Source organism: Hyperoodon ampullatus (genome assembly GCF_949752795.1).
Source record: "Hyperoodon ampullatus genome assembly, chromosome: 3".
Classification (NCBI taxonomy): Eukaryota; Metazoa; Chordata; class Mammalia; order Artiodactyla; family Ziphiidae; genus Hyperoodon; species Hyperoodon ampullatus.
The window spans coordinates 93,662,098-93,675,533 of record NC_136916.1 but is presented as its reverse complement, the minus strand read 5'-3'; the positions used below and the strand labels follow the sequence as shown (position 1 = coordinate 93,675,533).

Below are 13,436 nucleotides of genomic sequence, written 5' to 3'. Positions count from 1 at the left end.
TTGATAGAATTTTCCTGTGAAGGCATCTGGTCCTGGACTTTTGTTTGTTGGAAGTTTTAAAATCATTGTTTCAATTTCAGTACTTGTGATTGATCTGTTCATATTTTCTATTTCCTGGTTCAGTCTTGGAAGCTTGTACCTTTCTAAGAATTTATCCATTTCTTCTAGGTTGTCCACTTTATTGGCATATCGTTGCTTGTTGTAGTCTCTTGTGATCCTTTGTATTTCTGTGGTGTCTGTTGTAACTTCTCCTTTTTCATTTCTAATTTTGATTCGAGCCCTCTCCCTTTTTTTTTGTTTAAAGATTTTTTTTTTTGATGTGCACCTGTTTTAAAGTCTTTATTGAATTTGTTACAATATTGCTTCTGTTTTATGTTTTGGTTTTTTCGCCACGAGGCATGTGGGATCTTAGCTCCCCAGCCAGTGATTGAGCCCGCACACCTTGCATTGGGAGGCGAAGTGTTAATCATTGGACTACTAGGGAAGTCCCTCCCTTTTTTTCTTGATGAATCTGGCTAAAGGTTTATCAATTTTGTTTATCTTTTCAAAGAACCAGCTTTTAGTTGCAATGTTTTCTTCGTCTCTGTTTCATTTATTTCTTCTCTGATCTTTATGATTTTTTCTGCTAACTTTGTGTTTTGTTTGTTCTTCTTTCTCTGGTTGTTTGGGAACTTCCCTCTTAGAACTGCTTTTGCAGTGTCCCTTAGATTTTGAATCATCATGTTTTCATTTTCATTTGTCTCTAGGAATTTTTCAATTTCCTCTTTGATTTCTTCAGTGATCCATTGGTTGTTTAATAGTATATTGTTTAGCCTCCACGTGTTTGTGTTTTTTTCTTGTAGTTGATTTCTAATCTCATAGCGTTGTGGTCGGAAAAGATGCTTGATATGATTTCAATTTTCTTAAATTTATCAAGGGTTGCTTTGTGGCCCAGCTTGTGATCTATCCTGGAGAATGTTCTGTGCACTTGAGAAGAATGTGTATTCTGCTGCTTTCAGATGGAATGCTCTATAAATATCAGTTAAGTCCATCTGGTCTAATGTGTCATTTAAAGCTTGTGTTTCCTTATTGTCTGTCTGGATGATCTGCCCATTGATGTAAGTGGGGTGTTAAGTCCCCCACTATTATTGTGTTACTATTGATTTCTCCTTTTATGACTGTTAGCATTTGCCTTATATATTGAAGTGCTCCTATGTTGGGTGCATATATATTTATAATTGTTATATCTTCTTCTTGGATTTATACCTTGATCATTATGTAGTGTCCTTCTTTGTCTCTTTATAACAGTCTTTATTTTAAAGTCTATTTTGTCTGATATGAGTATTGCTACTCCAGCTTTCTTTTGATTTTCATTTGCATGGAATATCTTTTTCCAACACCTCACTTTCAGTCCATGTGTCCCTAGATCTGAAGTGGGTCTCTTGTAGACAGTATGTATATGGGTCTTGTTTTTGTATCCATTCATCAAGTTTGTGTCTTTTGGTTGGAGCATTTAATCCATTTACATTTAAGGTAGTTCTTGACTTGTATGTCCTTGTTGCCATTTTGTTAATTGTTTGGGGACTGTTTTTGAAGGTCTTTCTTCTTCCCTTCCTCTTTTGTTCCCTTCTCTTGTGATTTGATGACTACCAGTGTTGTGTTTGCATTCCTTTTTCCTTTTTGTGTGTATATCTATTGTAGATTTTTGGTTTGCAGTTACCGTGAGGTTTGATATAGCAGTCTATTATATATCCAAGATTGTTTTAAGTTGCTGGTCTCTTAATTTCAAATGCATTTCCAGTATCCTGCATTTGTACTCCGCTCTTCTCACGATTGCTGGCGGTTTTTTAAATAAATAAATTTATTTATTTTTGGCTGCATTGGGTCTTCATTGCTGTGCATGGGCTTTCTCTAGTTGTGGTGAGTGGGGGCTACTCTTTGTTGTCGTGAGCGGGCTTCTCATTGTGGTGGCTTCTCTTGTTGCAGAGCTTGGGCTCTAGGCATGCGGGCTTCAGTAGTTGTGGCATGCAGGCTCAGTAGTTGTGGCTCGTGGGCTCTAGAACGCAGGCTCAGTAGTTGTGGCGCACGGGCTTAGTTGCTCCGCGGCATGTGGGATCTTCCTGGGCCTGGGCTCCAACCCGTGTCCCCTGCATTGGCAGGCGGATTCTTAACCACTGCGCCACCAGGGAAGCCACGCGATTGCTGGTTTTGATATCATATTTGTGTATGGATGATTTCTACCTTTACTGTTTGTTTGCCTTTACTGCTGAGCTTTACCATTTGTAATTTTCTTGTTCCCAGTTGTGCGCTTTTCTTTTCCACCTAGAGAAGTTCATCTAGCATTTGTTGTAAAGTTGGTTGGTGGTGCAAAATTCTCTTAGCTTTTGCTTGTCTGTAAAGCTTTTTATTTCTCTGTTGAATCTGAACAAGAGCCTTGCTGGGTAGATTATTCTTGCTTGTAGGTTTTTCCCTTTCATCACTTTAAATGTATCATGCCACTCTCTTCTGGCCTGCAGAATTTCTGCTGAAAAATAAGCTATAACCTTATGGGGATTCCCTTGTATGTTATTTGTTGCTTTTCCCTTGTTGATTTTAATATTTTCTGTCTTTAATTTTTGTCATTTTTATTAATATGTGTCTTGGTGTGTTCCTCCTTGCGTTTATGCTGTAAGGGACTCTCTGCGCTTCCTGGACTTGGGTGACTGTTTCCTTTCCCATGTTCAGGAAGTTTTCAGCTATTATCTCTTCAAATAGTTTCTGAGGCCCTACTCTCTCTCTTCTTCTGGGACCCCTATAATGCAAATGATGGTGCATTTAATGTCCCAGAGGTCTCTTAAACTATCCTCATTTGTTTTCATTCTTTTTTCTTTATTCAGTTCTGTGGCAGTGATTTCCACCATTTTGTCTTCCAGCTCACTTATCCGTTCTTCTGCCTTATTTATTCTGCTATTGACTCCTTCTAGTGTATTTTTCATTTCAGTTATTGTTCATCTTTGTCTGTTCTTTAAATTTTCTAGCCCTTTGTTAAACATTTCTTGTATCTTCTCCGTCTGTGCCTCCATTCTTTGTCCAAGATCATGGATCATCTTTACTATCGTTACTTCTAATTCTTTTTCAGGTAAATTGCCTATCTCCACTTCACGTAGTTGTTCTTCTGGGGTTTTATCTTGTTCCTTCGTCTGGAACATATTCCTCTGCCGCCTCATTATATCTAACTTTCTGTGTTTGCAGCCCCACAGGCTGCAGGATTATATTTCCTCTTGCTTCTGGTGTTTTCCCCCTGGTGGATGAGGCTGGTCTAAGAGGCTTGTGTAGGCTTCCTGGTGTGAGGGACTTGTGCCTGTCCGCTGGTGGGTGGAGCTGGGTCTTGTCCCTCTGGTGGGCAGGGCTGGATCAAGGGGTGGGTTTAGAGGTGGCTGTGGCCTCAGGAAGACTTTATGGCAGCCTGTCTGCTGATGGGTGGGGCTATGTTCCTGCCCTGTTGGTTGTTTGGCCTGAGGCATGCCTTCACTGTAGCTTTCAGGCTGTTGGGTGGGGTGAGATCTTGGCATCAAAATGGTGGCCTCCAGAACAGCTCCCGCCAATGAGTAGCCAGTACCTCTGCCACCAGTGTCCTTGTCCCCACAGTGAGCCACAGCTGCCCTCTGCCTCCCCAGGAGACCCTCGAAGACCAGCAGGTAGGTCTGGCCCAGGCTCTTATGAGGTCACTGCTTTTTCCCTAGGTCCTGGTACCCATGAGACCTTGTGTGCACCCACCAGGAGTGGCGTCTGTTTCTCCCAGTCCTGTGGAGTTCCTGTGGTCAAGTCCCACTGGCCTTCAAAGCCAAATGCTCTGGAGGCTCCTCCTCTGATGCCAGACCCTCAGACTGTGGAGCCTGACGTGGGTCTCAGAACTCTCACTCCTGTGGGAGAACTTCTGCAATATAATTGTTTTTCAGTTTGTGGGTCACCCACCCAGGGGGTATGGGATTTGATTGTATCACAGATGCACCCCTCCTGCCGTCTCATCATGGCTTCCTCTTTGTCTTTGGAAGTAGAATATCTTTTTGGTAGGTTCCAGTACTTTTTTGTCGATGGCTGTTCAGCACTTAGTTGTGATTTTGGTGTTTTCGTGAGAGGAGGTGAGCTCAGGCCCTTCTACTCTGCCATCTTGTCCCAAAGTCCCATACTGTTTTAATTACTTTAGCTTTGTAGTATAGTTGAAGTCAGGAAGTGTGATACCACAAGCTTTGTTATTCTTTCTCAGGATTGCTTTGGCTGTCTGGAGTCTTGTGGTTCCACACAAATTTTAGGATTGTCTTTTTTTATTTTTGTGAAGAATGCCTTTGGAATTTTGATAAGAATTTTTACACGGTTTGTGTTGAATCTATAGATAGCTTTGAATAGTATACACTTTTTAGCAATATAATTCTTCTGATCCATGAAAATGGAATGTCTTTCCATTTGTGCTGTCTTCGATTTCTTTCAACAAAGACTTGTTGTTTTTGTTGTACATATTTTTCACTTCCTTGGTTAAATTTATTCCTAGGTATTCTTTTACTCAGCATAATTGAGATTAATCCATGTTGCATGTATCGACAGTTTAGTCTCTTTTACTGATGAGTAGTATCCCATTGTTCATACCAGTGTTTTCCCATCATCTGTTGACAGACATTTGGATTATTCCCCCATTGTAGTTTTAATTTGCATTCCGCTAATGACTAATGATGTTGAAATTTTTTTCATACACTTGTTTGCCATCCATATATCTTTGGTGAAGTGTCTGAAACTTTTGTCCATTTTTTCTTGTTTTTGTTTTATTTTCTTACTGTTGAGTTTTGAGAGTTTATGTATTCTGAATGTAAGCCCTTTATCAGATATGTGACTTACAAATATTTTCTTCCTGTCTATGACGTGTCTTTTCATTCTCTTAACAGTGTCTTTCAAAGAATAGAAGCTGTTAATTTTGATTAAGTCCAGTTTTATCAATTTCTTTTTTGTGTGTGGCTTATGCTTTTGGTGTTGTGTCTGAGAAATCTTTGTGTAACCCAAAGTCACAAAAAATTTTCTCCTCTGTTTTCTTTTAGAAAACTTATAGGTTTTAGTTTTACATTTAGGGTTATGATCATTTTGAGTTAATTTTTGTATGTGGTGCAAGGTATAGATCAAGTTTTAATTTTTTGCATATGGATATTCAATTGATCCAGCGTCTTGGTTCCTTTTTATGATTTATTTTTGTATATTTATATTGCTATTACACTTACCTCTTTAAGCATATTTGTAAAGAGTATTTAAAATTTTTGGTCTGTGTCAAAGATCATATTTCCCCAGGAAACAGATTTTGTGACTGAGATTTGGCAAGAAGTGAGGGAAGCAGGATTGAGTAGAGAGGGGAAATAAACTGTGATGTGGTTGCAGCAGAAGACTTGGCCATCTTATGCAGAGCTCTGAAGCTAGAATGGCCCTTCAGAGATGTCCCAAATTGAGGTTAGAGGGCTAGGCCATTGTACCTCTGCATCTATCAGAAATTGGTTCCTCAGGAGGGAACCATGGGCAAGGTAGCTCCCTTTAGCCAGAAGCGCCCGTAACAGGCAGTACTCTGAACAGCTGGGGTATGGGAAACCTCAGTCTTACAGGGGATATCTCACTATACTAGCCACTCAGTTCTAAAACTTCTGCTTCACATGGTATGTATTACCTAGTCTGTTTTATTTCTTTTACTCTTCCCATGTCTAATTATTTTGACCTGTGTGCTTATATTCCTCTGGGGATGTCAGCTATTTCGTCTAGTATTGTGTATTAGAGAAGGGCCAAAGGCCAGTTCCTAATCTGTATCAGTTCCAGTGAAAGAAGGCAAAGGGGATGAGCACCAGGGTGGAGATTCCAGGAATCCTGAATCAACATTGATCACTTCACCGGGCAAATCCTAGTCAGGATCCTTTGATGCTGGTAATGGCTATGTAGTTGATTTTTTGTATCTCAGTCATCAAGCTTGCCGGATTCTCTTACTAGTAAGAGAATCAGTTCTCTTGGACTTTCTGTGGCAGGTAGTGAGTGATATTATCTGTCAATAATAACAGTTTTGTTTCTTCCTTTTCAGTTTTTTTTTTCTATATTGGCAAGTCTTTAGTACAATGTTAGATGACTTTAAAGGAATTTCTTCTAATGTTTCACCATCAAATAGGTTGTTTGCTGTGGGGTTCTGGTATATACCCTTTATCAGAATAAAGAAATTTCCTTCTAGTCCTTGTTTGCTTTCTTTCTAAAATCATGAACACGTGTTGAGTTTTATCAGATGCTTTTTCTGCATCCATTGAGGTGATCATGTTTTTTCTTTTTTAATCTTTAATGTAGTGAATTATATTCATATTAAAACTTTCATTGAGATAAAATTCACACAACAAAGTTAAACATTTGAGCCATTTAAAAATAGGTACAATTCAGTGGGTTTTAGTATGTTCACGATGTTGTGCAACCATTACCGCTATCTAATTACAGAATATTTCCATCTCATATATTTTTTTAACTGTTAAACTTTTATTCCTGGGATTAACCCAGTGTGGTCATGGTATATATTCTTTTTTCCAATACCTTGCTGGATTTGTACAAAACCATTCTTTATAGGAGTTTTCATTGTAATGAAACTTTGACCCTGTTTTTTTTTTTTCCCCACATCTTTACTGGAGTATAATTGCTTTACAATGCTGCATTAGTTTCTGCTGTACAACAAAGTGAATCAGCCAAATGTATACATATATCCGCCCCCCTTTTGAGCCTCCCTCCCACCCTCCCTATCCCACCTCTCTAGGTCGTCACAAAGCATCGAGCTGATCTCCCTGGGCTATGCAGCAGCTTCCCACTAGCCATCCATTTTACATTTGGTAGTGTATATATGTCAGTGCTGCTCTCTCACTTCATCCCAGCTTCCCCTTCCCACCCTGTGTCCTCAATTGACCCTGTTTTATTGGTTCTTTTCACAGCATCTCTGGAAGCTGATGGTGGAAGAGTCAGATTTACTGGGTCAGCTGAAGGTAATAGCTTAACTGTTCTTTTAACTCTTAAAATGATGCTGGTGGACAATGACTTTATTCTCTATCCTCTCCTGAGAGTACTGGTTGCCTGTCCCCAGACTTCCGGAGTGGCTCCTTATGTCCTCATCCAAGTGGGCAAACTCCATCTAGTGCTACAGGTTTATTACAGTACAAAGCTTCGGCTGTTTGCTTTCTTCTGGCATTATTGTGCTTTCATTGAATAAATGATATCAAAGACACACCAGTCATCCTGCCATTACTGCCATGCCCCTTTAAAATGCCAAAAGCCTACGACCTTTTGTAGGTTGGGCTCAAACTGATGAAATTGGAAATTATATGCATAATTCTCTTAGGATAGTGAAAAGCTCTGCTGGACTACTGAATTGTAAATGGAAATTCTTTCTGCAGATCATTAAAGACTTTTACCTTCTGGGACGTGGAGAACTGTTTCAGGCCTTCATTGATACAGCTCAGCACATGTTAAAAACACCACCCACTGCAGTAACTGAACATGGTAATTGCCCTGGGGCCCAAGAATTACCAGCTTACTGAAGTTGTAGTGTATTTCTTAGCTGCTGCCAAACCATTTAGGCCTGGTCCACATAAGAGCAGCCTAGTGAGTTACAGAGAGTGTTTCCAAAATGGAAGGTCACTCAGGTAGGCTCACACTGTTGTTACTGGGAGCAGCTTCAGCTCGTGACCCTTCCTGGAAGGGTTGGTACAGGCCTTCAAACCAGTATTTCATCTCATCAGATTATAGCCATATATTTCTTAAGGGACATATTGAGATTTTTTTTTTTTGGCCACACCATGTGGCATGTGGGATCTTAGTTCCCTGGTCAGGAATCGAACCCGTGCCCCCTGCATTGGGAACATGGAGTCTTAACCACTGGACTGCCAGGGAAGTTTCCATATTGGGACTTATTGCCACTTGTTGTATTAGAACTCTTGAGGCTGTCAGTGATGGAAAACTAACCTAGGTAGAAAAGGGGAGTGTATTTGCTATTGTATCTTTAACTCCAGTGGGATGGGGATATATCTGGTCCTGAGAACTAAAACTAGGGATTGCTAGGATTCTCTCTCTTACCTTATCTTGTCTGTGCCTCTTGTGTGCTCTTTGATGGCCTTCCAGTCCCATCTGGCCACATGGCCACCAGCAGCTCCCAGGAACATACCTCACAGAGTCTACTGGGGGAGTCAAACCTGGTCTCTCTGGTAGCAAGTTAAGGGATTCCAGGGAAAGGGTTTTGATTAGCCCAACTGGATCATATACCTATCCCTGTATCAAAGAGGTCAGATTAAGATACGCCTACTTTGGGGACTTACCTTGTGGTCCAGTGGTTTAAGACTCTGCGCTTCCACTGTAGGGGGCACGGGTTCGATCCCTGGTCGGGGAACTACCACATGCCACAAGGTGCAGAAAAAAAAAAAAAGGAAGACATACCTACTTCAGTAAAGTGTTCACCTTTGACCAATGGGAAGGATCACCATTCCCACTCAGACTACTTGAGGAGAGCTACGTAAGGATCAGAGTCAAAAAAGAGGGGAGTGGGGCAGGAGGGGAGACAGGGTTACCGTTTTTCTAGCTCTATAAAACAACACATGTCCACTGTGCTTACACAGGACTTACTTGGTTGCAAGAAAACCCAATTCAAATTCACTTAAGCAAAGGAAAAAAGAGAATTTATTGATTCTCCTAACTGAAAAGGTCAGAGGTAAGATGGGTCTAGGCAGTTTTGCTCCAAGGCTTACATGACGCCTTCAGGACTTGGTGTCATTCCATCTTTCATCTCTGCCTTTTCTTCTGAGACAGGCCTGCTCCATATGGTAGCAAGATGGCCTGCAACTAAGTTCACATCCTACTGAGTCCGTGTTTATCTTGGAAAAAAAAAGAGCTACCCTCTTTCAGAGTCTGAATAGAGCCTCTGGATTGGCCTGGCTTGGGTCATGTTCATATCCCTAAACAAAATAGTGTAACAAGGTAGATCATTCCTGGGTCACCTGCCTACCCTGACGGTCAGGTATTGTCCACCCCACTGGAACTACATGGATTGTTCTGGACAGGGGTGATTCTCCAAGGAAAACCAGGGCACTGTTATCAGCAAGAGGAAAAGGAATGCATGCTAGTCAGGCAAAAGCAACTACTGTTTACCGTATCCTACTATTAGTGATAGGTGGGCTGCAGGAGAGGTGGAAAGCCAGAGGAGTCGGGATTTGTTACATAGCCAAGCCTTCTCTCAGCCCATGTGTTCTTTCTTGCAGATGTGAATGTGGCTTTCCAACAGTCAGCACACAAGGTGCTGCTAGATGACGACAACCTCCTCCCTCTGTTGCACTTAACAATCGAGTATCATGGAAAGGAGCATAAAGGTTTGCTGTGCTTCCTTGAGTCTTTCTGCTCCTACTGGTCATCATCTGTTCTGCTTCCATCCACTTCCACAGAAACCATATCATTTTGGACCTTAGAAATCACCTAGTCCAGTACCCTAATTTTACATAAAAGAAAAAGGAAGTCAGGAGAGGCTAAGAGATGGCCAGGCCATGGTTTTGGTTTGTTTTTGTCATGCTGCTGGAATAGTCTCTGTTTATTTATAGCCACAGTTCTTTAAGACTAAAAAAAGAATCTCTAAAAGACCTCCTAAGAGAACCCCTCATGGGAGTTTCCTTGCCTTCTACAAGTCCCCTTTGTATCCCCTTTATGCTTCTGACACTGCAGGTTCGAGTGAGCGCTCATTTCATGAATGTTCCTCACCTTGTTGAAACTCTCGTTCTAGATGAGTGAAGTCATCTTCTCTGTTCTTAACAGATGCTACTCAGGCAAGAGAAGGGCCTTCTCGGGAAACTTCTCCCCGGGAAGCCCCCGCATCCGGCTGGGCAGCCCTAGGTCTTTCCTATAAAGTGCAGTGGCCACTACACATTCTCTTCACACCTGCTGTCCTGGAAAAGTGAGTATTTCTGAGTTTCTCACAGGTAATTATTACCCATCTTACTTCCACGAGAAGAAATTATCAGGAGTAGAACTGGTTGGGAGCAAGATAGCCAGCCAACTGGTTTTTGTTTGTTTTTTGGCCATGCCACGCAGCTTGCAGGATCTTAGTTCCCTGACCAGAGACTGAACCTGGGCCCCCTGCAGTGGAAGCACCAAGTCCCAACCACTGGACCACCAGGGAAGTCCCCCAGCTGGTTTTTAACAGTCTATAAATCAGAGGCTGCAAACTCAGATGCCTTCGGGGCCCGGACAGACAACATTAATAAGTGAAGCTGCAAATGTGAGACAGTAGGAGTAGTGGATGCTGGGATGAGTGGGCGGGTCAAACCCTTAAAACCATCAGAGCTTTTTTTAAATTGCAAAATAATGAGCAATTTACAGGCTGCCAGTTTCTGGCCTCTCTTCATCCTCTCCATTCCTGTTCATAACCCTCTGCTTTTGGGGGGAAGAGAAGCTTAGGGTATGAGAGACTAGACATAAACTGGAAAGAGAAAGCTGGTGTAGGGAGAAGACACAGAGCCCACAGCCCACCTCAGTGAGCCGCCTGGACTCTGTCCAAAGAGCCTCTGTAGCTCCCAGTCCACCTTCCTTCTCACCTGAGATGCTCTTAACACCCTGGAAGAAATCAAGCTCAGAAGTATTTTCCTATACATTTTATTTTGAAAATTTTCAAATATAAACAAAAGTGTGGACTATCACAAACACACACGGACGCATCATCCATCTTCAGTAACTAGCAACATCCCACTGTTTGTTTCATCTCCTCTTTTTTTTTTGGCCAGAGCCTTATAAAGCAAATCCCAGACATGTCATTCACTCCACCACTGTGCAATTCAAAAAAGCCATCTTTGGGACTTCCCTGGTGGCGCAGTGGTTGAGAATCCACCTGCCAATGCAGGGGACATGGGTTCGAGCCCTGGTCCAGGAAGATCCCACATGCCACGGAGCAACGAAGCCCGTGCGCCACAACTACTGAGCCTGCGCTCTAGAGCCCGCGAGCCACAACTACTGAGCCTGAGTGCCACAACTACTGAAGCCTGTGCACCTAGAGCCCAAGCTCTGCAACAAGAGAAGCCACCACAATGAGAAGCCCACGCACTGCAACGAAGAGTAGCCCCCGCTCACCGCAGCTAGAGAAAGCCCACGCACAGCAACGAAGACCCAACAAGAAAGACCCAATGCAGCCCAAAATAAATTTTTTTTAAAAAGACATCTTTTTAACATAACTACAATGCTATTATCACACCCAGTAAAATTAACAATAATTCCTTATTATCTGATATCCAATCCACATGGAAATTTCCCCCATTATCTAAAAAATGTCTTATGGTTGGGTTTGTTCAAATCAGAATACAAACAAGGTGTACTATTTTCATTACATTGTTCCATTAGAAATAATTTTTAAAGGCAGATGGAATCAGGTTATCTTATGCAAGCCGGCCTAAGAATTGGTACATAAGCCCAGTTCCACCAGGAATCAGCTGTTCTTCCCATGCATCTTTTCGGTACAGGGCTCAATATCAGGCAGCTACCTAGAGCTCTGTGAGGGGAGCCCTTGATTTTTTTTTTTTAATTGAAGTATAGTTGGTTTACAATGTTGTGTTAGTTTCAGGTGTACTGCAAAATGATTCGTGTAGATATATATGATTCTTTTTTTTTCAGATTCTTTTCCATTATAGGTTATTATCTTGAATATAGTTCCCTGTGCTATACAGGAGGTCCTTGTTGGTTATCTACTTTATATATAGTCGTGTGTGTCTGTTAATCCCAAACTTCTAGCCTATCCCTCCCCACCCCACCCCCCACAGAGCCCTCAATTTTATCTCCTCTTCTGTGGGCTTCAGGGACAGAGAATCACAGCAACCAAAGTCCTTGGTTCCCAACACATTCTTATTTGTCCATGCAGGGCCCTCCTTCCTCCTTCATACACACACACACACACACACACACACAAACACACACAAATGCCACAGAACCACTTTTAGAACAAAGTCTAGAACACTGGCAGTAATGTCCATTTACCTGTGTGGTCCTTCCCAGCCCTGCCCCCTTGCCTCCCCCAACCCTAAGTGACCATTACCCTAAATTCCATGTTTTCTATCCTTTTTTTTAAATAAATTTTAATTTTTTTAAATTTATTTATTTTTGTTTGTTTTATATGCATTTCATTTTTGGCTGTGTTGGGTCTTTGTTGCTGCGCGCGGGCTTTCTCTAGTTGCGGCGAACGGGGGCTACTCTTCGTTGCGACACGCGGGCTTCTCATTGTGGTGGCTTCTCTTGTTGTGGAGCACGGGCTCTAGGTGCGTACAGCCTTCAGTAGTTGTGGCTTGTGGGCTCTAGAGCGCAGGCTCAGTAGTTGCGGCGCATGGGCTTAGTTCCTCCGCAGCATGTGGTATCTTCCCGGACCAGGGCTCGAACCCGTGTCCCCTGCACTGGCAGGCGAATTCTTAACCACTGCGCCACCAGGGAAGTCCCTTCTATCCTTTTTACACAGTTTTATAACATCTGTATATGTTCCCCCAAAGTATATATATCTTTTCTATTTAGTTGTTTTAAGCATTACAAAAAAAGGTATCAGGCTATATGTAATCTTTTTAAATTTCCCTTTATTCAAAATCATATTGCTAGGAGTCATTTTATGTTGTACAGCTGAAGTTCATTCATTTTAATGGCTGTGCAATATTCCATCATATAAATAAACCAGTTTATCTGTTCCCATCTCTAGGCAAACTTATATCCTTCCTGCCTTTTGGGGAGAAATGGGTGGCACAGAGTCCTAGGGTTTGTCATGCAGGTGGGGCTTGTGGGTGGTGAAGTTTTTATCTTGAATAGTCTGGTGTTTCTGTCAAGGTACAATGTTGTTTTCAAGTACTTGCTGAGTGTGCGCCGGGTACAAGCTGAGCTGCAGCACTGCTGGGCCCTACAGATGCAGCGCAAGCACCTCAAGTCCAACCAGACCGACGCAGTCAAGTGGCGCCTAAGAAATCACATGGCCTTCTTGGTGGATAATCTTCAGTACTACCTCCAGGTCTGTGTCGAGGGATGAGTAGAAGGAAGGGGTGTGAAAAAAAGTCCAGGAGGTTGGCAGGAGTCATTGAAGAGGAATCCTGCATTTGGTGAAAAACTGGAGTTTGAGAAAATTCATGGATTATATCACTAGGCATGTTTCTTGGGGGGCATTTTAGAGGGTAGTGGAAATAAGTGGATGAAGGAGAATGAGGAGTTAAGGTCCTTATCAGTAATGCAGTATTTATTGTTGCCCCTTATTTTATTTATTTATTTATTTATTTATTTATTTATTTATTGCGGTACGCGGGCCTCTCACTGTTGTGGCCTCTCCCGTTGCGGAGCACAGGCTCCGGACACGCAGGCTCAACGGCCATGGCTCACGTGTTGCCCCTTATTTTATAGTTTGCTGTAACTTCTGGAATCTCATAGGACTTAACCAAGTCAGTCGG

The 13,436-nt window shown here is 42.1% G+C and overlaps 1 protein-coding gene across 1 annotated transcript in view; it reads left to right on the top strand.

Annotated features, from left to right (window-relative positions):
• TUBGCP4 (tubulin gamma complex component 4) overlaps positions 1-13,436 on the top strand; it is a gene marked incomplete at its 3' end in the record, with an annotated part of 58,343 nt that overhangs the window by 39,778 nt on the left and 5,129 nt on the right. The window contains exons 10-14 of the mRNA XM_079699126.1: positions 6,939-6,989; positions 7,398-7,503; positions 9,252-9,359; positions 9,796-9,934; positions 12,829-13,006. Coding sequence (XP_079555252.1) covers positions 6,939-6,989; positions 7,398-7,503; positions 9,252-9,359; positions 9,796-9,934; positions 12,829-13,006 — 582 coding nt within the window. The remainder of the gene's footprint in view (positions 1-6,938; positions 6,990-7,397; positions 7,504-9,251; positions 9,360-9,795; positions 9,935-12,828; positions 13,007-13,436) is intronic.